Below are 23,917 nucleotides of genomic sequence, written 5' to 3' on the forward strand. Positions count from 1 at the left end.
ACGTGTGCGCTCGACGCGATTTATTTCGCGGGCCAGGTCGATTCGAACCGATTGAAACGACGACGGGCGTCGCTCGAATTCCGTTCTACCGCTGATCAATGGCCCGTGTGATCGAGGATGAAATCGCGCTTTAACGAAGTCACCTGGTCGCGTCATTACTCTATTAGAAAGGCATCCACGTCGGTTAATGCGCGAGCGGTGAATCGATCAACGAGATCGAGCCGGTGGATCGCTCCGATTAACACAGCAGAGACGAGTTCGTCCGGTAGTTAGTCGCGGACAGTTCGCAAACATTTAATACACCGTAAACATTGAACATTTTTTTTCTTCTTTTTTTTTATAAAAATGCGTGTCTTCGTTTACAAAGGTGGGATTAAAAGTAACTAATAATAATTGAAGGAGGTCGAAGAAGTGGTGCTGGAAGGGGTGGCAAGGATCGATCAAATCTCGAGGAAGCATGATACCTAGGCAGGGGGGGGGAAGGAGTTGACCAAAGCGAATGAGAATAAAAAAAGAAGAATAACTGGTACTATAGAGTACAGCAACAGTACGATATGATACATACTAAACGTGTCAGGAGTATAACTGTGATGGAACGTATTAGCAAAGGCACGAATCTCTCTCATCATGAATCGATGTATCTCTAAAATTGCTACGATCCTCTCGCGGTCAACCGATCTCGACGATTTTTGCGAAAGGGACACGAGTGAGCCGAAGAACGGAATTCTAAAATCGAGGACCGCGGCAGCACGCGATGCAGGCGTGCCTGATCCCAGTCACGATCCTCGGGTCTCATCCTTGTTCGACGGTTGAAAAATAAATAATTGCACAATTCGATCGAAGAGTCCAAGGATGAACCGACGAAAATTAGGAATCGTGAGAATCGTTCACGTTAACCCCGCTATAATCCTCGAGACCCAATTACATCTCGACCGCCACCAGCGGGCCAATTAAGAGAATAGCAGCGATTAATCGAGGATCGTAGCAGGACAATCAATCGACGACAGTCGAACTAGCGATAATGGGGTGGTCACCGGCTGACAGATTTCCCTAACTAACTGTAAGATCGCGGCTCCGTGCTCGTAACACGTGTCCCTGGCTTCGAACCACGACTACGGCTACGATCACGAGCCACGACGAGGATCTACTCTCTCTCGCGACGCGCGTCAGCGAGGTATCCGTTCGGGTCCGCGAAGTCGCATCAAAGTCAGGGACGACACCATCATCCGCTCGGATGATCGCTGGACGGATACATCGCTGATACCCTTAAACAGACCTTAATTAATAAGGACCCAACGTTCTCTCAACGCAGCACTTCATTTGCAATTTTTTCGAAAACTCTCAATGACCTTACACCTAATTCCTGCTGGACACAGAGGATTGGACACCGCAGAGGTATACGTTGACGGACAGGAAAAAAAAAAAAAATTGCAAACGGAACGTCGTATCGATGGAACGCGGATTAATTACTGAGCTGAACGGGGCGGGAACCGTCTCTCTGGAGTCTCTGAAAAAGGAGTAAACGAGAAACCATGGGACGCTTGAACGGAACGTTCCAGCCACCGTTCCCGATCGACTCCCCTTGTCCGATCCAAGAGCGGGAACAATGGTAGCCGTGAACGCGTTAATTATATTAGCGACGATCGTTATCGATCGAAGGCCGCGGTCTCCACGGTGGGACGCTAAGGCGTGGTGGTGGAGCCGGTCGTTGCGGACGGCATGGCCGTGGTCGGTGGACCGGAAGCGGGCATCGTTGGAGGCGCGTACGGGCTCCCGCAGAGCTGGTCGGCGATCCGTCCGCCCTCGCGTAGGCCGCTGAGAAACGCGCCGTGCACGGTCGCCGGGTAATTTCGTATGGTATGCTCGCCTGAAAGCAGCAGATCGGTCCGCGACCGCGTTAGACGGGGAACCGGATGAATGGAGAGGAGTTTGTGGTACGTGGCGGTGCGACGGGTGAACGTCGCCCTGGGCCGATACGTGCTCCTCGTTTCTCTCTCGTTACCTCCGTGGCTTGGCTTTTTTTGCTCTCTTACTCTCGCCATCGGAGACGATCACCTTGGTCGATTTAGGGGACCGAGTAACCGCTCGAGGACACCAGGGATAGGAGGAGGGGGGAAAATTGCAATTTCGTCGGAGGAGCTCGTTCAACGGAGAATTCTCCAGTTAGTCGGTGGGGCTGACGGTTTTTAGGGAAGGCAAGATGGCTTATCTGTCTCGAAACTGGAAATTATGTAGGTTTCCGTGTTACTAGGCCCTCTAAATTCAAGTGCGCGCTTATCCGCGGATAAGCGGGCACGTCGCGCGTGTTTGTTCGCCGGAGTAACGTGCACGTGGTAATATAATGATTTCTTATCGAAAATAACTTCTTTTAGACCTATCGCGGGAGCCATTAAGTTCTCCTTTGAAAAGACTGTCCAAACCTAAGCCACGTGAAAGGCGCGCTAAGAAAAGTACAACACGGCCCTTTCAGAAAGATACCATTCACGTCGCGTCCACGGAAATTGTGCACTCTCCGCGAGCCAGCAGACGCCAAAGTCCACTTCATTCCCTCTCGGAGATGGAAAGAAGAAAAAAAAAAGGTGGAGAGAAGAAAAGAGAAAATAAAAGAGATGAGATAGCCGGTGAAAATATCGCGGAGGCTAAATATTTACCTGCGAAGAAGACTCTTGGCTGCGGTGACGGCGCGTCGGGGGTGGCGGGTGGTGTGACGGGCGCAGCCAAGAGATCGTAATCGCTACCGGAACTGCCGACCGCGACGAAGCTGTACGAGCCTCTCGCCCATGGATCCGCTCTCCATCTCGTCACCACGCTCTCGCGTGGCTGCGGGACCACTTGGTTCCCGAAGATACCCTTCAAAATACATCGATCGAAAAATCAAGTCTCCTCTTTTACGATAAAAGAGATAACAAAAGTGATTAGAAAAAAAATTCCTGTTGCTTGATTTACCTTCAGAACTGCGATGCAACGACCAACGATCACGTCGTCGCTGACGTTCTCCATCACGCAGGCCGCCTCGCCAGCCACCAGGGCCAAAAGTACCGGCGCCTTGTAGAGGTTCCAGAAGAGGAAGAGCTCGCCACGCGACGCGGTCGTGCTGCCCACGTGGCCGAACAAATTGGCGGTCGGGTCCCAGAAGATCCGTTCGAAGCACAGCACCACCTGACGTGACGGATATCCGGCTGTTATTCCCTCGCTCTATAGCAGTACTCCTCTAACGACTGTTCTCGGCCAGACAGAGGATTCGACTACCGTGAACTCGTTTCGCCGACGACTTTCGTATGGTTCAAGTTCCCGGGTGAATGATTGGGGATAAAACCAGGGAACAGGACGAGTTTCCGTGCGATATTACGATTTCAGAACGCTCGAGACGCTTCGAGGGTTAGTTGGAACACTTCGCGGATTATGGAGCAACTTTTTACGAGTTCTAATTCGAGAGGCTTTAAATTCTGGTCACCATCCGATCGTTTGCGGATGAAAAAAAGGACATTTTCTTGGAAGATAATCCAAAGACCGGTACTGCACGTCGCGCAGTACCGTACGTCGTCTCCCTCTCGTGCAATGTGGCAAGTGGAAAGGTACGTGTCTAAATGTTTGTGTGTTTGCTCGGAGAAAATATTATGTACTCGTTGGTCCCGCTAAATCCTCCGGTTCAAGAGTTGCTCACGTAAACTCTCAACACGGTTGGCTATCTCGCGTGAATCATTCTCTTTACAGACTCTGCTGAAGAAAATTGTAAACTACAGCATTCCACTGCGACGGAACACTCCGAATTTCCGACTGAACCGAGCACGCGATTCCTCAGGGGACCCACCGAAACTCTCCAGCCAACCGAGCCACGTTTCCTCCCAGAAATCACCTTCCCTCTTTCTCTCTGCCTCTGGTCCACGAGCACCGTAAATTACCCAAAACGTAAATTGGCTCGAATTTATTCCCGCGGACGAGCTATCGGTCGAGAGATCCCGACAGACGTGGTCCGTTTCGTCGCGCGATGAGCCTTTAATTTCAACGGGGAACGAGCGCGGCCGGCCTGGCCGCTTGGTCCGCGTCGCTCGTAAACCGAGTCCGCGAGGCCGTAAAAGGAACGTGTCCTGGGCGTAAGAAGCGACACGAGCCACGTCACCCGTGGCCGCCGCGGATCATAATATATCTCGTTCGAGGACAAGTTCGAGAGCGTGGTCCACGCCAGCCGCATAAATCAGACGCTTGACCGCGGGACTGGAGTCCACCTTACGCTTACCTTATTCAAATTCCCGAATCCGAGCCTCTGAATGGCCTGCGACTTCCAATCCGGAAGCGGCGGATTGAAGGCGACCGCGGACGGCGGCGCGGACGTCTTCAGGACGCCCAACGGGAGCGTGACCAGCACCGCGTCCGCTTTGTACACCGTGTGATTCGTGTGAGGGCTGCGCGAGGGTGCTGCCCACACCTCGACGCCGTTCACCCCGTACCGGACCGCCCTCGCGGCTGTGTTCAACCGGATGTCCAGGTCCTTCGACAGAGCAACAGGTACGCACGAGTAGCCGTTGCGAACTGAAAAATATACGAGCGAGACAATGGTGTGAATGCACAGTGACGATCACGATTGCTTGGGGTTGAAGTTGTAATGGAGACTGAGCGAGATCGGGAGGGTGGCGCGGGTAATGCTCGAAGGACTTGCGATCGGGTTGGTAATGGGGGAACATGATGGAGAACGGGGTGTTTCCTCGGTTCCTGGGTTATTAGTCACCGTGTACAGTGTGTTCTAGTAATAACGTGGACACGTGCGACGTATCGAAGCGTAATACATATCGATCCTCCGCGATGTCAAGGCTGCGAATCCTCAAAGTTACGTTTTACTGGATTGGTATTCTTCTTTTCGCGACGCGCCCGATAAGGGGTTGGTAACAGAAGTCTCGAGGTTGCCTGCAGAGAATCGAGCGTTCGAATTCCGAGTTGTCGCGTGTATCTCGTTGAAAAACGTAAAAATGGATGGACCGTTCTATCGGAGGCGAGAACTGCTCTCGGTTCACCGGGTACAAGGTTCTCCAATTACTTTGAACGATGCAGCCCACCTGAAACTGGCGGGAGCCGAACGAACGAGGCACCGCGGCCCCGATACCGGGGATCACGAAACTCCCGATTATCGAAACGGATTACGAAACGAGCGGACACCGCGTATTTTTAGTCGATGCGCCCGAATCGCGCGTTGGTTCGCGCAAAGGCGGCCCCCCCCCCCTGGCCCTCGCGGCGGGGTCGAAATTCCGCGGGCCGCCGATGTCACCGGATGCGATAAAGGCTCCATTACCGTTTAATTGGATATTTCGCATTAGCGCGGCCAAATCAGGACACCTGACGCGGCCCTAAATTCTCGTAAGCACATTCGAACCCCATAACATCGACTGTGCATGTACTAATAATGATACACAGGCGTCTCCACTTAGGGGGGTTAATTATGTTGATGGCCGGCAGCGTGCTAACAAGCGCCACCCTCTCTCCTCTATCGCCATTCCGGGAGAAATTTAAATTTACGCGACACTTGCGCGCCCCTCGATACGCCTCCTCTGCTGTTTTTGATTCACCGTCCGCCACATCGGTCGAAACCACCCCGTTGTTCCCATCCCCTTACCCCGTGGCGAAGGAAATACGCGTATCTCCTCGTCGAACGAAACTCCAACGATGCCGGAAATCAAGATAAACACGCTGGTAGCCTGGCTAAAAGACCATATCGTCGAGCAACTGAGAGTCGTACTTACTCAATAGCGATTTAAATTCAAAACCCTCGTGCCCAGGCGATTATCAACGGATTAAACGAAAAAGGAGGAACGTTGAACTCCCGCGAAACTTTGTACCGCACCCTCTGTTATTTTCCCCGGGTCGCATGAAAGCTGGCTCGACCTGTTCTCACCTAGAAATTTATCGTCGCGTCGAACGACAGCCGCCTCGTCGTTTCGTTAATTCGGCCGATTTAAATTCGACGCGGGCCCATTCACGGGGCCCGTTCGCCGATCCTGGGCCGGGTCCCCGCGAGGGGGGACGATCGAACCGCGGCGGGAATCGAACGGGCGAGGGACGCGTCCGCGTTTCTCGACGACGAAAACGCCCGTACAGAGTCCGGATTCGTTATTACTTTAATTGGAATCCATTTGACTGGCGGCTACACCGGCTGCCACGCTCGTGTCTGGCGTCGATTACAGAGACGACCCTTTCTAATAAGCGAGGGAATATTCAACAGCCAGTCGAAGGGGAACGATCCGGTGCTACCAAAATTATGGTAAGTCGATCCCGCCTAACCGATCTCGCTCTCTGTTTCGTTCCCCCGCATCTCTTTCTCGTTCTCCGTTTCCCCACTGTCCCGTTTCCACCATGCCATCCGGTTCGAATGGGAAATTAATTCCTCGCAACGGGGCCGGTCGGTTTCGAGGCCGATGAAAATCGTCCGCAGAGTCTGTGATCCGGTTTTCAGCCCTGCTCGTTTTTAATTATATCGTTGCGCGCTCGATCTTCCTTTTCTCTTACATTTCTCCTCTATCCAGCCGCAGTGTCTCTTGTTCGTTCCCCATCGACGATCATTCGCCAGTCTGCGGAAACGTTTGATCGACGCCGATTTTATCCGTGGAATTTTCTACCTCCGCCTGCGCGCATCGAGGATCGATGTCGAAAGAAACCACGGGAATTATTAATCACCGTGGAACGAGAGCGGAGTGTATCATTGGCCGACGCGGTGGCTCGTTCCCTCGAAAGCCTCTCGAAACGAGCATCCAGTTCGAGGGAGCGCGTGTACGTTCGTTATTGTTGGCCGCCGTAACACCGAATAGCCCCGGTTCGGATGTTTGCTTTTCGGGCGGAACAAGCGTTTCCCTGGGCGGTGGTAGCGGCCGCTGTCTTCCATCAGGGAGAATCATCTCTGAAAAATCTGGCAAACGGAAAACAAGCCGGAAGCGCATTCAGCCCCGGTCCCATTGCTGTTTTTCCGGCTCTCGGTCCGCGAACAAACCGGTTGAATTTTTCAACGGTCTGCGCGTGGCCCGGCTCCACTCACCGCGGATGAAAAATTCGTTCGCTGCATTTCCGCTTTGCCTGGAACGTCTGCTCGGGAAACGAGCCTTCGATTCCCGCGAAAGGCACGATCGCACGCGAGAACGGAGTTAAAACGACGAATGGAACGCGCGATCTCGATCGAATCGTTTCTACGGAACGTTCGATCGTTCAGTTGATATCCTGCGCTCGTCTCGCGAGAGAAACGCTCCGTGCTCGACGCGTAATTAGGTTTATTAAGAATCCAGTGAATCGCGAGATGCGAGGCTGGACCAGTTGGTCCCGATGGATCGACGGTTCTCCGACGGAAGATCCGGGCGGGTACCAACCGGAACCATCCGGTGTGTCGGCGAACGCAAATATTTAACGAAGAATTTATCAGCGCGTCCGGGGGCCGCCTGCGACGTGGCGCGAAACGACCCGTAGAAAGGAGAGGTTGGGCGTGGAATAAGAGCGAGGAGACGGTGTTCTCGTTCTCGCACGGGCGCATCGAGGACCCCGGCGCGTACACTCCGCGCCGGGTTTGCTACCCTCTCGCGTCTTGTCTTCCGTTTGATCTTTGCTCGCAGTATTTTTTGACGGGGCGAGTCGAACAATTTGTATGCCGCGCTGCTTTTCAATTTACATTTAAATTGGTTGCTTATGGCGTTCTGTCGTCTCGACAGGAGTCGAAGTGCAGCCGGGAGCGCAACAGCGAGGGCGCGCGCGCGCGCACCACTGTAACAGAGACGCGAGGAGCGAAAGAGACCGGAAGGGACCACACCACGTAACGCTGGTAGAACGGAGAAAGGCGTGGAAAGGAGAGAGGGGGGGTGTGTACGCGCACCCGGTGGAGGAGAGACGAAAACCGTGCTCCTGGTCGAACAGTCAAATACCGAAACGGCCAAGGGAGAAAGGGAGAGAAAGCTGGTTGATGTGTGCGATGCGAGAGTTCAACGCACCTCGGACGCGTAAAAGGAGAAAAAGGACCAACGTGCTTCGCGGTTCTTTTTTTCCTTTCTTTTCTTCTTTCTTTCGTTTTTCTTTTTTTTTTTTCGCTCACTTTTTTTCTCCTTTAACCGCGCCACGTAAACGCATGCACTACTGGCATAGCGGAACACGCGAAATCGCGGAGAGGGTAGCGACTCTGGTTAGGAAACGTGCCTTCACGAGCCCTCGTTCCGGGTGGAACCGATACACGGCTGTTCGCGTCCCGTCGATTTCCCTCGAAATCGAGCGTGCCACGGGCTCGAGTCGCTTGTAAGCAGATTTGCGAAAATTCGAGGTAAATGGGGAGAAAAGTGCGCGAGGGATGCCGAGGAAAGAGGATTCGTTTTTGTTCCCGTTTCGTCGATGATGCACAGCGGCCGTAAAAACACTGTTTCCGCGTATCTGCCTTTTCCAATGTATCGTAGACGAAACGCATATCCCTCCACGGTTTATTACGCGAAACGTTACGTCGATCTGACCGACGGTGGATGCCAGGCATCGTTTAAAAAAAGGATTCGATTATCTGATCTCGCGAAAGGTGTTCCACGCGTGATAAATTCGATCGAAGTTCTATCAATCGCGACGGGAGATAATTAAACACCGAGCGAGCTGTTAACAAACGTTACACGGTCTTCCGACGGGAACAACGATACGATCTAAAGCAACAATCAACCGAAACGTATGCTAATGAGATGGTAATGAAGGGCCGCGGGCCACCCCGCCAAACTCCGTGAATTTATCCAAAGAGAAATTATATGAATTACACGTGCGACGGTATTAACGTGAAAAAGGAAAACAGAGAGATGGGAGAGCAGCAGCAGCGGCGGGCGGTTCGTCGGTGGTGGTAAAAAGGGGAACTCTGCGCTGGTATTTTGCATTCCACCCCGCAAATTGCGGACGATGGCGGTCGGAATACAGAGGGATGCTTTTCTTGCGCAGCCATCCGTTGCGTCAACATTCCGCGCGGCGGGTCCCCGAAGCGTACACGCGACGGAGAGTAACTCTCATTTGCCTGGTCGTGTAAACATTGATTTTCGGAAATCGGCGGGACCGAGAGCCAAACGCGGGGGTCTTCCAGGTGAACTTCAACCCTTCGAGGAAGTTCGCCCGGGCGCGAGCAAATATTTAATAGAAAAAATAGCCCGGATGTTGGCCCGCGCCATACACGCGTCAGACCGACGCGGAAGGAGACTGATTTACTTCCGACGATGTATCTTTGTACGGTCGGATCGCCCTTAGGTAAGTTTGCGCGACATCGATCGGGGTTTGTCCGCACGGGACCAGAGGGAATCGCTCTCTCTGGGTGTCTTTCGAGCGGCAAAGTGGTGCAACAGCTTCGAGGAGTTTCGCTTGCCATCGCTAGAAATTCCTCTCGAATCTAAATTCTTTTCTGATCAAAAAAAAAAGTCGCATTAGAATCGCTCGTTTAGAACGAGGTACCTGTTGAAACGTCAGCAGGCGAGTAACAAGATCTCTACAAGACGCCCTACCAGCGAAGGATTAAATATTCGCGTGTTTGTCAAGCGACACGGAGGGCTGTCGTTGAACGCCGTGGAAATTAGTATACGCGGGCGTGGCAGGGCGTCGCGCAATTGCGCCAGAAGCCGCTCGTTACGCCGCCTCGGTGCGGTTAACGAAGGCCTGCCACGTTCCCGAACCGCGTGGCAATCGAAAATGCGTCAAGACAAATACCGTCTTATTTCGCGGCCGTGTAGTTTAGATTAAGCGGCGTAACGCCCCGTGTCGTCGGTTAGACAGACGAAACGCGGATAAATTGGCGATAAACCGACAGCCAGCTGGCAGAGAATGATAGTCGAACGGTTCTCGGGGCGATGAGAACCCGCTTCATCTTTCTCGATCGATCGCTATTTAAAAAAATAAAGGATCGCGATCCTACGTTAGTTGTATTCTCGCAAACGGAATCGCTGGAAAAACGGTGAAAACCATTTACAGCGTCCCGACAAAGGAGAGGTGGTTCACCGGAAATGAAACGATCTACCGAGAAAAGATAGAAACGAGGGAGGAAACAAACGGCTGGCTGCAAGATAGCTCGAGAAAGCGATTCAAGGACCGCGGGAAAGGGTTTGCGCGAAAACAAAAGAGGAAGGGACGGAGGGGTCCTCGATCCCTACCCGGTCTGGAAACGGATCGCGAGGAGGACGTTCGGCCGGGCCGCGAAAAATAAACGTTATCTCCGGCGGGTCGTTTCGCCGTTCTCGTTTTCCGTTGCGCCAGTTATCTTCCCTTGTCCCATCGGTCGCATCGGTGAATTTAGCATCGGCAGCGTTCCGTATAATTTGTTCAGATTGCGATAAAGTTAATTGGAGGCTGGCGCGGAATTTATGATCGGCTGGGCCCAAAGAACACCGGGGCGACCGTCCGCGTACCGGCGGCATGCGAGATTCCTAGATCGCGCTAGTAAGTAACGCGCACCGGCGTAGAGGCGAGATCGATATCGCTGGACCGATTTATTACGATTGTCACACATTCTGTGCAAATGAGCTTGTACAGCCGATGCGCTTTAAACCATCTGCCTCCACGCGGATCGAGGAAATTCACCGCCTACCTGGAGAGAAAGAGAGAGAGAGAGAGAGAGAATTAATCAGTTTTTGCTCTCGGGGGAGATTAAGTAACCGTGGACGGGGATAGTTTACGAACGCGGCGAAGGATCCGAGGATCGACGCGGAGTTCGCCTCTGAGACGCTCGGATGGCGGTAATCGGCGGCAATAATTGAGAATCGCGAGCCTCGTTAGCGTGTCATACGGGAGATCCTAGCTGCGACATCTGTGGAGGAACTGCTGAACCGCGTCGAGACTGTTGGTAAAACAGGTAGATCGATGGATCTGAAAGTAGGGCGCGAAATACGAAAGTAGAAACTGTGCGCAAAAACAGTTGGACTCGAGATAGAATTGATATCCAGATCGCTGGTAGAGCATCGAACGGGATTCTGACTTTAATTACAAAGCTCGGGTAGTAGTTTAATTCGCGCGACCCACAAAAGCCAGCAACGTGCTTCGCATCGTACGTTTCGAGCGTAAACCCCGGAGTGCTGGTACATTAATTCGTCTCTAATTGGCCGTATTAACATCGTTTGTACTCGAAGCTGCTTCCATTGAGGAGATGAAACACTCCTCGAACCCGGTAATACAGAATTCCCCGTAACTCGACGAAACTTTCCACCCTCGCGCGGTACCCGTTGTAAGCGATCCGCGCAACCGATTTAACGCAACTAACGGAAGCTGGGCGAACGCGTTGCGGCGGTGGATAAACGCGAGGCATCCGGCCGCGGACGCGGCCGCGAGTTCCAAATTTTCCAGAAACCATAACACCGCGCGCTCGCGTTGCGATCGATTCCGCTCGAGGAGGGGGAGAGAGCAAGTCCAACCGCAAACGAGGCTGCTCGCAACTTCGTCCTGCCCGGTAATAATTAAACCCCCCTGGAACGAACGAGCCCAGGCCTTTCGATTCGCTCGATACTCGCGGGGAATTAGCCGGTCGTTCGTTCGCCCGTAGCAATTGCGAGGCGGAATACGCGCGCGAAACCGACGGAAGGGCCCAGCCGAAGCAGCAGCAGAAGAAGAAGAAGAAGAAGAGGAAGAGGGGAGCGTACGGGGTGGACGGAGGAAAGGAAGGAAGAGGAACGGCGTACGGGCCCTGCGAGCAGCAAGAAGATATTTGAATACGACTATATACCGGGAGTAAATCGTATCGTCCGCAAACGAGCAGCGTGCTACACAAGAAATGCATTTGCCGGATGTCGACGGTGGGGAGAGTGCAGGCCCCCTCCTCGCGGGACCAAAGGCACCAGGACGCGCGCCGAAAGGGGCTAGCGATGGGCATTCGAATGCCCGGTGGGTTTCTCCGGTAATTTTCTTCTAATGGAGCCCTACTCGCGTTTCGAGGACCCGAATCTCGTTCTCGAGCTACCGTAGGAAGGCACTCTCGAGCCCTCTGGCCGTTCAATTTACCAAACGATACGATTTTTTTAACAAGCAAACGTTTATTACGCGCGTAAGTACCTCGGGAAATGGCGGAGGCATTCCGTTGCGATCGAACCGCGAGAGAAGTAACATTGTTTTCAATCGAGAGAAGCATCGCCAGCAACGATGTGACGAGTAACGATCGAGAAAGGAACGAAATTAGAATATTCGGCGGAGAGAGCTCAGCAGGCTCGAGGACAGCGAACAAGAGACGGCGCGTTAAGGCCGTCGTTGGATACGAGGATCACGGAGAGAGCCGGTAAGGCCCACGGAAAGTTCCCGTTCTCTCCCTCCTGGTCCAGCGTCTTCGCAAAGGGGCGCTATCGAGCGAGCTATCTCCCACCACCACCCGTACCAGTTGCGCCGTAATATATAGGCCGTATCTCAGGCCCGCAAATTGCCTTTTTAAACACAACAAGACAGCCGTGCCCCCTTTCAATTTACGTAGGGCCCTTTTTCGCGTGCGCTCACCATTCCGTTTCCCGTCGGGGCCCAGTTCCCCCCCTCCCCCCCCTTTTCGTCTTTCCTTCTCTCAGCGCCCTACGCGACGCTCTATCCTACACCCCGGTGCCATACCTCTCTCTCCACGTCCCCAGCTCCTTTTCCAAACCGCGTTCGCCACGGTCGCCTTCGACCCATCGACGATTCCCCGGCTATTATATCCGGCTACACGTCCGCGGGATTCTTCGAAAAAGCCCCGCAGTTTATTATCGATGTAATTACAAGCGCGGTAATCGAGGCCTGCGACAGCTCAGTTGGCTACCGCGGTTACCACCACCACCTCCTCCTCCTCGTGAACGCCTCCGAACATACTTCGGAAAGGGTGGATTTACGAGGAGTCGCGAGAATGGTAGCTCGATCGAGCAATAATCGAGCTTACGACGCGAATGTTCGATAACCAGAAAAACATCGAGTTCGCATGGGGACCCTTCGATTGGAGTGGTATTCCTCCTCTCCTTTCATCCCTTATTTACTTGGACTCGTAGGCAAGGAGCGTCTCTGCGATAATAACTTCTTTCGCGAGTAGTTGTCTTATTAGAATTATATTAGAGTGGTAATAACAATATAGTTGAGCGATGGTGAATGCTGGGCAATTTTCGAACGACCCGCGACAGTCGAGGCCGCGTCTCCTCCGTGTATTTTTCTCCGTTTCAATCCCGTTCCAGCGTGCGTGCCAGAGGGAACCGCGCACGCCTCGGGCCAGGAAAACGGTCGTCCTTTCGGCCGAGAAATTGCTTTCCCGTGGAACGATTACGAATCGCGCAGGAGGGCGGGGGCAGGCACTGGATTCCCTGAAAGGGATCGTTACAAAGAAACTTTGGTATCGTGGCTGTTTTTTTCCTCGCTCGAAGTTAATTCGCTGGTACGTCCGACGTATGAATTACGGTAAGATCGGTTGTTTGAACGTTCCTCGTATCGAGAGGCGACTTCGAAATAACCTCGCGCGTTGGAAAAAGGAAGGTTCGTTTCGCGATGAGCGCGGTTCGAGGCACGCTCGCCGGGACGCGAAGCGGAATTCGAGTGGCGGCCCAAAAGTTTCGCAACCGCGAGTCGACGTGAGTCATAAACCGGGTCAACTGCTCCGAGACGCGGCAGTGATAATGATATGTGCCTCAACCTGTTTGATAGTTGCAAGCAGGAAAGCACGCGTTCCTTTTCTCGATGTGATTCAGCGATATGCAAATCCCTTAACAATCTCGCGAGTTTCATCAATTTCTGCCGCGCGGAACGGCTAGGCAGAAACGCGCGCTGCCTCGAGCGACCGCGCGAACTGAAAACATATAAAGTAATGATATAGCGATACAGTAATCGCCAACTAATACAAACATCTGCGTGTCATTATTACGTTCCTCGACTCCTGACGCTTCCCGTTCATTTTATTCCACGAGAACAAAACCCAAGAAAATTAGTTAATCGAGGAAGCCTCGTGTACGCGAGGGACGGGAAAAAATGGAGGGAAACCAGGACGAACCACCGTTTTCATAACAAGGGAGAAAAGAAATAAGATATCGCGGAGGATCGCAGTGCGGAATTTTCTGCGGTCTACCTACCGCCTTCAGCGGTGAACGCAGCAAAGTGAAAAAAGTCGTGATAAGCGGCGAAAGAATGATCTCGTCCTAAAAATGAAAAGAAACTAAAAAAAAGCAGAAGAAGGAGAATAAGAAGAAGAAGAAGAGGAGGAGGAGTAGACGATATCTTCTCGAAGAAGAGGAAGAGAAGAAAAAAGACGAGGCAGGGACGAAAAGTAGGGAGTAATGAGAGGAGAGGAAAAAAAGAGAGGCAGGCTGGAGGATGAAAGTGGGGTAGACCCGAAGGGAGGAAGAGGGTTGCGGCTTTTAATCGGCGTAATAAGACATCAAGGACACGGTCTACGCACCGGGTTACCGGAAGAAAAATTCGTTCGCCGGCCGGCAGTTAAGCGATCGCGCGCCGCTCCGCTCGACAAGATTGTCGATTTATGTTTACATACTCGTTTTACGTGAGATCTTGATAATTAGAGTGCTTATACCTATACGTGCACGCGAGGACGGTGGTGGCAATAACAGCGGTCGGTTGTACGCGCACGCTCACGGTGGCGTACGCGTGTACGTGTGCGCGCGGGGGAACCACCGCGAACGGGGAGTACGGGGACGGCCATGGGATGATTTAAAAAATGGAAGAACGGGCGGCGGGCTGCGGCGAACGTTTTAAACGAGCCCCGATTAATCCCTCCGGGGGGAAGAACTGGCGGTCTGAAATTGGCGTATAGTCTTCAGCGCGTTATCTTCGATCGTAAAGCATCAAGTCATCTTACCGGCCCCGATACACTTCCAACGGTTGCTTATTCATCCCGTTCACGAGTCAATATAATCCGTCAGAATCCCTCGGGTACACCACCCCGATCCGTTCGACCGGCAACACCACCACCGTTGCGCTGCTCCTCTTAAAACGTGTGCCAAACACAGACAAAAGGTTCGCGGTGCGTGCAAAAATAAATATCGCGCGGAAAACGGAACCTCGAGTGAAGATATCGTTGCACATTTCCACCGTTTCACTGTACATTTCGGTGTCTCATGCGTGTTCGAAGGAGTTCTCGAAGGATTTCGCTTCACGCGAAGCGATCGGACGACTTTCGAGGAGGTGGTTTCGATATTCATCGAACGATACGGTCGAACGCGTGACTGGACCTTGGATCACATTGGCAGGGGGTAATGTTAATATTAATGGGGTGAGAAAGGATGAAAGGCGCGAGCGGTCACGCGTGCGTACCAGAGGGAGAGAGTGAGTATATCCGGTTGATTTACAGCGTGGCATCGCGCCCCTTGAACCGTATCGCGTATTTGCCATAGTAATAACTCGGTCTGGTTTAAGCGCGTTTTGATGGTTCGCGTTATATACGATTCGACCGGCGATGGATGTAAAACGTTCCAACGCCGATATGGGATTCGCTCTCAGAGGATGGAAGAGCGTCCTGAACTTTCTCTCTCTACCTTCCTACAACCCCTGGCGGTAGGCAACTCAGCAGGCGTCGAGGAAAGAATGCGGTACGCGCGAAGGTGCAAGGGCCCCCTTGGTTCGCGTTTAAACTCTGCTCTCGAAAAATACTGGCTCGTTTCTGATTCCACCGCCTCTTTGACACGCTCGACGCTCGTAAGACCGCGGCAGGCCTCTTCCATTTACCGTCCCACGCTCCGCGTACGCGGTCCGCTTCGCGAAACGAATCCTCGCGACCCGTTCCGCGGGCAATCTCACCCCCGCGGCCATTCGCGTCCCCTAAAATCGGCATCAAACTGGAAAACGAACTTCAGGAAGCTATCAAATAGCGAAAGAGTCGCGGGGACCGGAAATCGAGGGAAGATCGAAACGGTCGGAAATGGCGCGTGACTCGGGGGGGTGGGCTCGAGGTGACAAACGTTTAACTGGAATCGCAAACAGTTCGCTAGACAAATAGTTCGGGGCGCGGGCAGCGTTAAATAACCAATCGATCAGGAGGCTGGACCCAGACGTATGTATCGGTGCAGGGCGAAAGGGAGGGCCGACTTCACCTCGTGGCACACGTGTCCCCAATTACCCGTCAAACAACGTCACAGCTCGAATCGCCGCGGCGTTTCGCCTGGTCCCGGCCAACGAGACACGGAGAGGGAAAAAAGGGTAAAAAGCGGAGGAACGGTGCATTGCGATAACGGGCCACCGTTGTTCCCTCTCGCGGAGGCCATTAAGCGCGGACGGAGGACGGGGACAGGGCGTCGAAACCTGGGTTTGGTCGATCCTTAAACAAAGCGAGGCGAGTCAGGCGAGTCGCGTAACGAGCGACGACGAGGAGCGGATCGAGTTCGCGTAGGTATGTACTCGCGCCCAAGAAGGGGTGTCACGTTCGTCGTACGGGCCGACGAGCGGCTAGCGAAGCCGTAATTGAGTCAAAATGATTTTCTCGCGGTCGTTACAGCGGTAGCGAGCGAATCGAGGGCGGTCCGCCGGGCCGAACTTTCCGGGTGGCAACTTTTTCTGGTTCGACGATCGCTGTCAGTGGGCAAAAGGCCGCTTACGAGGCCCAGCGCGCTCTCACCTCGCGCGTCGCTCCATCAATCTCTCGTAAGCCAGCGTGCCGTTTTTACCGGCTGAAATTTATTACGCCATGGCCCACGCTCGCCTCTCTCTTTCTCGATGCGCCTCGCGGGCCAGCCATCCTCGAGGAGTGTCCGCGTCGCGGGAGGCGAGCGCGTTCGATAAACTGTTGGATAACCGAGTCGAATATCGCCTCGATTTTGAACGCGCGAACACGCTTCGCTTTCAAGGTTCGTGGGGAAGCACTCGAACTGTTTGGAATATCGAGGCGCTAAATGGCCAAGGAAGCCTCGAAACTATTCCACTCTATCGCTTAGCGGTTGCGCGAGATGGAAACTCGCGTATAGCTAAATCTGCGGGCGTTCCATTAATCATAGGCTGGAGAGTGTAGCAAGGTCGCGGATCAGCCGGAGGGTGCGTTATTTGCTAAATTGCTGGCTGGTAAAAACATTAAGTTGTCGCGGTCGTTAAATACGATTGCTTCGCAACGGAAAAGCACGATTATCTCTACTCGTGACCCGAAATGTTACCGACCTCGGCTCTCCGGGATGGAGAACGGAACATTTTCGAAGAATGACGGATCCCGTCGCTCGCGAAACCGAACGTGGCGTTTCACGTGGAACGCTCGATGGCCGCGAAAAGGTAGATGCGTATCGTTGCTACGTAAATACGGAGAAACCTCGATAAGATCGTGGATGTGGGGGGGGGGGGGGGGGGGGGGGGGGGGGGGGGGAGGCGATCGTTATGGGATCGGAAATTTATAGGGTCTCGTTGGGCCGATGAATTCGCGGTTTTATCGGGCCCGATTGAGATCGTCGGTGGTAATGCACGGCTTTAAACCGTCGCAAATGATCGTGGTCGGTGGTAATGGCGCGTTGTTCCAACGATTTTTCAACGCAAACGTGCACTTTCCCGAACAACGGTCGAGGCGATTCGGCCCCTTCCAGCCCCCAAACCCCCCCTCGATCGATTCGCGTGTTTGTCCAGCGCATTGAATCGAATAACACGCCGCGCCGCGAAAACAATTGAAACGCCTTGGATCACCTCTGCTCACCGACCGAGGTAAAACGGCCGGGGACCGAGCAAACCATCCGGGGATGATTCGCGCGGAAATCGTTCCGAGCGATACCGCGCGATAACGTGATTACGTCTCCGTTGATAATAGTGTGGGCGCGCGGATAGGCGGTCTCGTTTCACCTCTATCACTGTACTTTCGCGAGGGATTAACGTCCGTTTGCCGTGAACGCGGACGCACGTTCCCCGACCGGCGCAACGGGGAACGGTTATTGATATTAGGATACAAACTGTGCTCTTACGTTTATGACTTCGGGCCATACCGACTTTATAAATCTTCCACCCACTCGAGCTCGTTCCCGGAATCGTTGCGAGATCCACCCGAGATAACGCTTTACAATGCGCGCCGTCGTCCTCGTCGTCGTCGCGTGGAAGCGCCCCGACGGTGTTTAAAGGGCGCGCGGGGCGACATCCGAGCGTCGTGTAGATCCGCGCGATAGGCGAGACGCGCGAAACGCGTTGCTCGTACAAAGTATTCGTGGTACTCGCGAAATTTGAAGGGAAACGCACGCGGTGGAATCGGCACGCGGCGGCGATCGTGCCGGCGAGGACTTAACCGCGGGCGTAACGGAGTCAGAGGGAGCAGCGGAGTTCGAGGCGCAGTTTGACGGGCACCGGTGTACCCTGTCACCGGGAGCTTGTAAGGTATCGGCCGTTACAAGCGCTCGCGGAATTCTCTCTCCAACGGGCCGCGATCGCTCGCTCGCGTGCGTTACGTGCACGCGAGCACGCGGCCGCGTGCTCGCGAATTACGACGGCCGCGGTGAACGCGGCCGACAACGACAACGACAACGGCGATTCTTTAATAAACCGTTAGTCAGAGCAGAGAAGGACGAAGGGGAGAGGAGGCCCTCCGCGTAACGGCCGAGCGTTTCCACGGATAAAAAGGGGTTACACTATACGTTAATATATCAGGTTATCTTCGATCGGGCTTTATAACGATACACCGGGCCTCCGTGGAGCGCAACTCTTAACAAGCGGCCGGATTTTTCTGTCAGCTAATGGCGACTTTCTCCTGTTTATTGTGAGCACGATCGTATCTCGTTCGAGAATTAATTAGTGTCAGCCTCTTTAAAAGGTCTGCGCAATTCTCACGAAATGCACAAATCCGCACGAGAGCGGATTCCGCGCGAGAACGATCTACCTCTTCTCTCTCTCTACCTTCCACCCCCGCCTCCCCCCCTGTGCCCCTCATTTTTCTCTTTCTCTCGCCGTTTCCCGTTTCAAGTCCGTGTCGGTCTTTGTTCTGGTTGGCTCGTTTAGAAAGTCCACCGAGTCGACCAGGGCACCGCGAGATGAGCCTCTCCGCGGTGTGCGAGAATAAAACGACCTTTTCTCGGCTCGATTCGCACCGATATCGGGCCCAGTTTCATCCCCGTGCGAAGGCTCCAAAAATTATCTGCTCCGACCTGTCGACGACTCTAGACGAATCCTTGAACTTCTCTCGTCTCGCGGTATTGAAATCGTCAGCTTTTTCTACGACCACATTCCTAGACCGGATTTACTATTTACTCGCTACTCTTTCCATACCTAGGCGTTTCAAATCTTGAGACCAACGACACGTCAAGTGTTGTCTTGATTCCGCGAAGATCGTTCGCGTTCCTCGAGAATGTTCAATGTTGAAGTATTGAAATTGGAGAAAAATTCAATGCAACTTGCATCCACTCAACCGTCCATCTTCGTTTCATCCCCTGAAAGAGGAGATAACGATCGAGCACCCTACACGCAGAACCGAATCTTTCTCAACCGTAGTCCCCGCGTTAAACAACCCTTATCCTCCTTATCCCATTCTCCCGAAGCCATCGTCAATAACCTGGAATTGGCTATATTCTCTCCAACAATGAGGTCCGCGCTATAGAACCACCTAGAGAAGCGCGCGGGGGTAACGAACGACGGCGATCAACGGAGTAAGGACGCGCGAAACGTTCGAGAGAGTCTCACCTTAAAAAAATGCCGCAAAGGAAAGAAAAAGTAAAAAAGAATCTTGTGTGTCTGTGTGTGGATGCTCGCGCGCGGTCGCTCGTGCACGAGCGGGTCGAAGGCACGCCACGAAGCCCAGCCAGAAGGCAGGAGGCGAGGAGGGCACGAGGTAAAGCGGAGGCGACGCTCGAGCTTGGAAGATGGCTCTCACGTAGCGCACTTAGAGAGCCACCGAGGCGGTCCGCCGTCAATAATTCCCACATGTAATGAGGCGGCCTGTTGTTCGCGGGCGGACAATAACGCCTATAATTCACTGTCCACGCTCGCCAGAAACTTATCCCTCCAGCCTGGTTTTCCGTGGAACCGCCGCGGCACCCGGGCGCCCACGAGCAGCACCCGCGCCCGATAAGCCACCGCCTCTGGTGCTTCGACTTTAATCAAATTAGTCGCCGACAGAGAAGCTCTCGTTAGACCGCCCGTTGTCGGGGAAATTATTCGACAGCGCCTGCACGAGCGCCTCCTCCCGCGGAGGGTAGTTTCCCGAAGGGTGGCGAGGAAACTGGAAATTCCAAATGCTATTTTCGAGAGTCCCGTAGCCAGTATTTACGCCCGGTTGACAAATGTATCCGCCTCGCGACCGGTTTTTCACTGGAGTTTCCCGTAACGAGTCCATCTGTTTCATAATAAACCGTTGCCGTACATCGACGATCGACGACTAGCCGCAGTTCCATGACCAACCGTAACTGCGTAAGCTGGAAAAGTAAAGCACGAGACGCGTCCTTACGGTAACCAGACCTCGCTACCATCCGTACAGCGTCGAATAATTCCGTTGTCCGCGAGTTGTCATCCGGATGATTAATAATTAAACGAATAAAGTGATCGCAGTGGAAATCGTAGGATACGCGTAGCGGTTGATCGCTTTATAGAGAGCGATCTAATCCTCTTAGATCGTCGGGAAACCGTGGTAACCTTCCTCGCCGACCTTGTCTAGGCAACCGGTCCAGGCTTCCTATTCCAAAGCCGGGAGAGGATTGTGATTCGTTGAGTCCTCCGCGGAGCTGACACTGGGAACGCCGTTCGGCCGTAATGACGCGACCGGCTTGACCACTTGCGAGTTCGCCAAGACTTCATGCGAATATCTGCCCGGAAACGTGCCTCAGCCGTACGAGTTTACGGTAGGTGGTCGCCAGTCCTCGAATCTATTTGGTTTCTATTAGCTGTGAATTACGAGCCGCCGATGTTCGCGGTCCGTTCGCGGCTCTCTTATCCTGGGATCGGTTAACCGTTCGCGAAAACTGTCGAACCAAAGCGTAGCGCGCCGTAAACGCAACCAGGACGCGAGCTAAAGAGGCGCCTCTTCCGGATTCTCGAACTCGATACTCTGGTTAAAAATAGAGGACATTCGAATCGAGCGATCCGATCGCGGCGTAACGTATCGTTCACCAGATGATCGGGGCCATACGTTCGTCCCGACCGTGATACATCTAATAACGTCGACGGATCGTTTATCAATAGGGCGCCTGCGACTCTCCGCGCGGTGCTCGCCGTGCTCGGAATCGTGATCAGATACACTTGTAGCATCCGTATCGCGGGGAACCTCGAAATGCCGGGAAAATTCCAGACGCGATCGAACCGCGGGCCGCGCGGCCCGTTTCAGCCCGACGGGAGTCTACGGTCACACGAACGAGGGGACGCGAATCTGTGGACGTATCTTGGCGCGGCCTCGCACACGGAACGCTTGATCAAACAGCGAGGCGGTCGAGGCAGCCAGCCTATCCTTAATCATCGCTAGCAGCGTGGCTTCGACGTGGCGCGAGTAAATCAGGATCCACGGTTGAGGCGGTCTAGGGTAGACACACGGACGAGAGGAGCGGATCTCGAAGCACACGAACTTCTCGGCGTAGCCGCGGGGCGCGAAATACCAGGACCGTGGGGGTACGACGGAACGGAAGACGGAAAGAGAGAGAGAGAGAGAGAGAGAGAGAGAGAGAGAGAGAGAGAGACGAACACGGCTTAGACGTAATGGCCGTTCGGTTGGTAGGCGAATTCGATCGGTTGCGAGCTAAGCGCTAAGCGGCGAGCAGCCCCGAGAGCGCGAGGGAAAATTGCTCGAGGACGAACGACGAAACGAGGACTCTCGAGGAGTGTCCAACCGAACGGCGAGGGCGGGGGGACGAACCCCCTGTTAAAAATACAAATAACGCACAGAAATTACTTTTGTCCCGCTACGCCGGCAAGATTTACGGCAGGGCAACAAGCTTACATTGGCGTAGGACTCGGAGACATAAATCAACGAGAACTTATGAGAGGCCATTCATTAATATTAATAAGCCGTATGTATCTGTCGGGACGTAACGATACGATAGTTGCCCGATCGATACCTAGAGAGATTTTTCACCGCGTTGATGAGAAACGACGCGGGCTCGGAACGATGCCGCCTCAGCGCGCCCGTTCACCGTCCACGAAACTTTGAATAACCAAGCGGAGAACGGCTGGAGAACGCTCGTGGAACACGAACCAGACCGGATAGACGAAGAGGACTCGCGTAGAGCCGCGTCGCGGATTAGACGGGGACCGGGAACGAGTTAGCAAAGCGCGATCGTCATCCCCGTGGATCGCCGCGCGGACGTTGAATCGGTGTCGGATCGGCTGTTATTTAGATACACAGGTGCGTGCGACATATTTGGCTCGACGGTAATTACGCTCGCGAGCGGACAAAGCGACTCGCTATCAAACAAGACGGATTTTGATTAATTCATTTACTTATCCCCGGCATTGTAGCCACGGTGATGTATTACGGCGAAAGAGGCTGGGCCGGCCGGCTCTGTTCCGAGCGCCGGAGCGGTTGCTCTCGCGCTTTTAACGTCGCCACGGCTATACATATTCATACGCGCGTTCCTCTCTTTTTTCCGTGTCGGTGCGCGAGCGCGCGCGCGCGCGCGCTAGCGTGCTCGCGATGACCGCGATAATAAATGTTTCATCGGCTGGAGGGAATAAAAAATGGGACCGATTCGCTTTGGGCCAAGGGCCGTGGATGTGCTCGCGCTATTGTTTATTGAAATTGCGGTGTCAGAGCGGTACTAATGGCCGTGGATCAATGAAACGTCCGGGCGATCGATCATCGACCTTGGGGATCACCTCGATGCCGTTTTGGGCATCGAGGAATAGGCGATGATCCTTGGTCGCCTCTCGACACGTGTCCCGATCGTCCACACGGCATACATTACCGCGAGCTGTTTCGCCAGCGATCGCTCGAGATTAACGAAGCGAGATCAAAAGTTTCTCGCTTCTCGCGAGATTTTTAATTGGACAGCAAGACTGATAGGACGGCGAACGATCGCGCAGCGAGGAGACACTGGCGACAAAGCGGCGCTCCTCTCCACGGGAGATCGCAGGAGTAAAGAAGAGGGCGAGGCGAGGCGCGATAAAAAGGGATCGTCGATAGCAGAGACAAATGATGTCTAATAGGGAAGAGTTGGAGGGGGAGTGCCAGGAGAGAATTTGGCGCGCCGGTTGATGCCTATCAGTCAGACACTTAATTAATAACAACACTCGCCCCGGCTAACATCTCCTGCCGATGCGCGTAATAGTTTACGCCCACCCCGATCGGAAGGCCGTCTTCCTCGGATCGACCGTGGTCCCCCGGTGCTGATTCATTTCGATTAATCACGCGCCGCGTCTCTGCTCCGCTGGAAAAGTCTCACTCGCGACTTGTTCGACGCCATTGGGTGCCTAGACACCTTTCAACCGCGCGTTTCTTTCGACGGAGAATAGGTGCGCGGCCTCTATGAATCGCGCGCCAAAGGGTGAGAGGGGATCCTTCGAAAGGGACCAACTCGAAGGGTGTAATCCGTGTGCGGGATTAGATATTTTCAAGCGTCGTTCCTTTTTTTTCTCCCCCTGCTGGATATAAGTAGCACCGACGAAGGATCCGTAATCATTGAATTATTCATAGCCCCGCGAGTTCCACGTAACCCTCGGCTACGTGCACCCTACGGAAACTCCCTGGCAGCCTTCGAATCACCTTCTAACCCCGCTTCTGCCTGCGCAGCCTTTATAAGCGGTGACGTTTGTACGGTGGGCACGTCCTCGGGCAAATATTCATTCCGCATCGATCGACACGGTGGCTGCTGCCTTCCGAAATGTTTTCATCGGCCCGAAAGGCTGAAGCCGGCGAGTTTTTAATTAAGAACCTCGGGCGGGTGCAGTTTTGAAACGCTTCGTCGGCTGTTAGAAACGATATTTATACACCGTCACTAATTCGATCCCCTGGAAACAAGTGGTACGGACAATTATCGGGCCTCTACCGTGTGGTCCGTTAGATAATCTCCGGCCTCGATCCACGAGGAGTCAAACACGGATCTCCCTCCCCCACCGCCCCTCGTTCCTTATTCGAACGGTCGTGGAAGCTCGC

The 23,917-nt window shown here is 53.7% G+C and overlaps 1 protein-coding gene across 1 annotated transcript in view; it reads right to left on the minus strand.

Moving 5' to 3' along the window:
• Nucleotides 1-1,535: 1,535 nt before the first annotated feature.
• The window catches only part of Su(var)3-3 (lysine-specific histone demethylase Su(var)3-3), a 91,786-nt gene continuing 69,404 nt past the window's right edge, over nt 1,536-23,917 (minus strand). The window contains exons 12-15 of the mRNA XM_076896109.1: nt 4,238-4,530; nt 2,947-3,159; nt 2,652-2,850; nt 1,536-1,867 (exon numbers count right to left, since the gene is read on the minus strand). Coding sequence (XP_076752224.1) covers nt 1,683-1,867; nt 2,652-2,850; nt 2,947-3,159; nt 4,238-4,530 — 890 coding nt within the window. The 3' untranslated portion in view covers nt 1,536-1,682. The remainder of the gene's footprint in view (nt 1,868-2,651; nt 2,851-2,946; nt 3,160-4,237; nt 4,531-23,917) is intronic.

Source organism: Xylocopa sonorina, chromosome 6, assembly GCF_050948175.1.
Source record: "Xylocopa sonorina isolate GNS202 chromosome 6, iyXylSono1_principal, whole genome shotgun sequence".
NCBI classification, from domain to species: domain Eukaryota; kingdom Metazoa; phylum Arthropoda; class Insecta; order Hymenoptera; family Apidae; genus Xylocopa; species Xylocopa sonorina.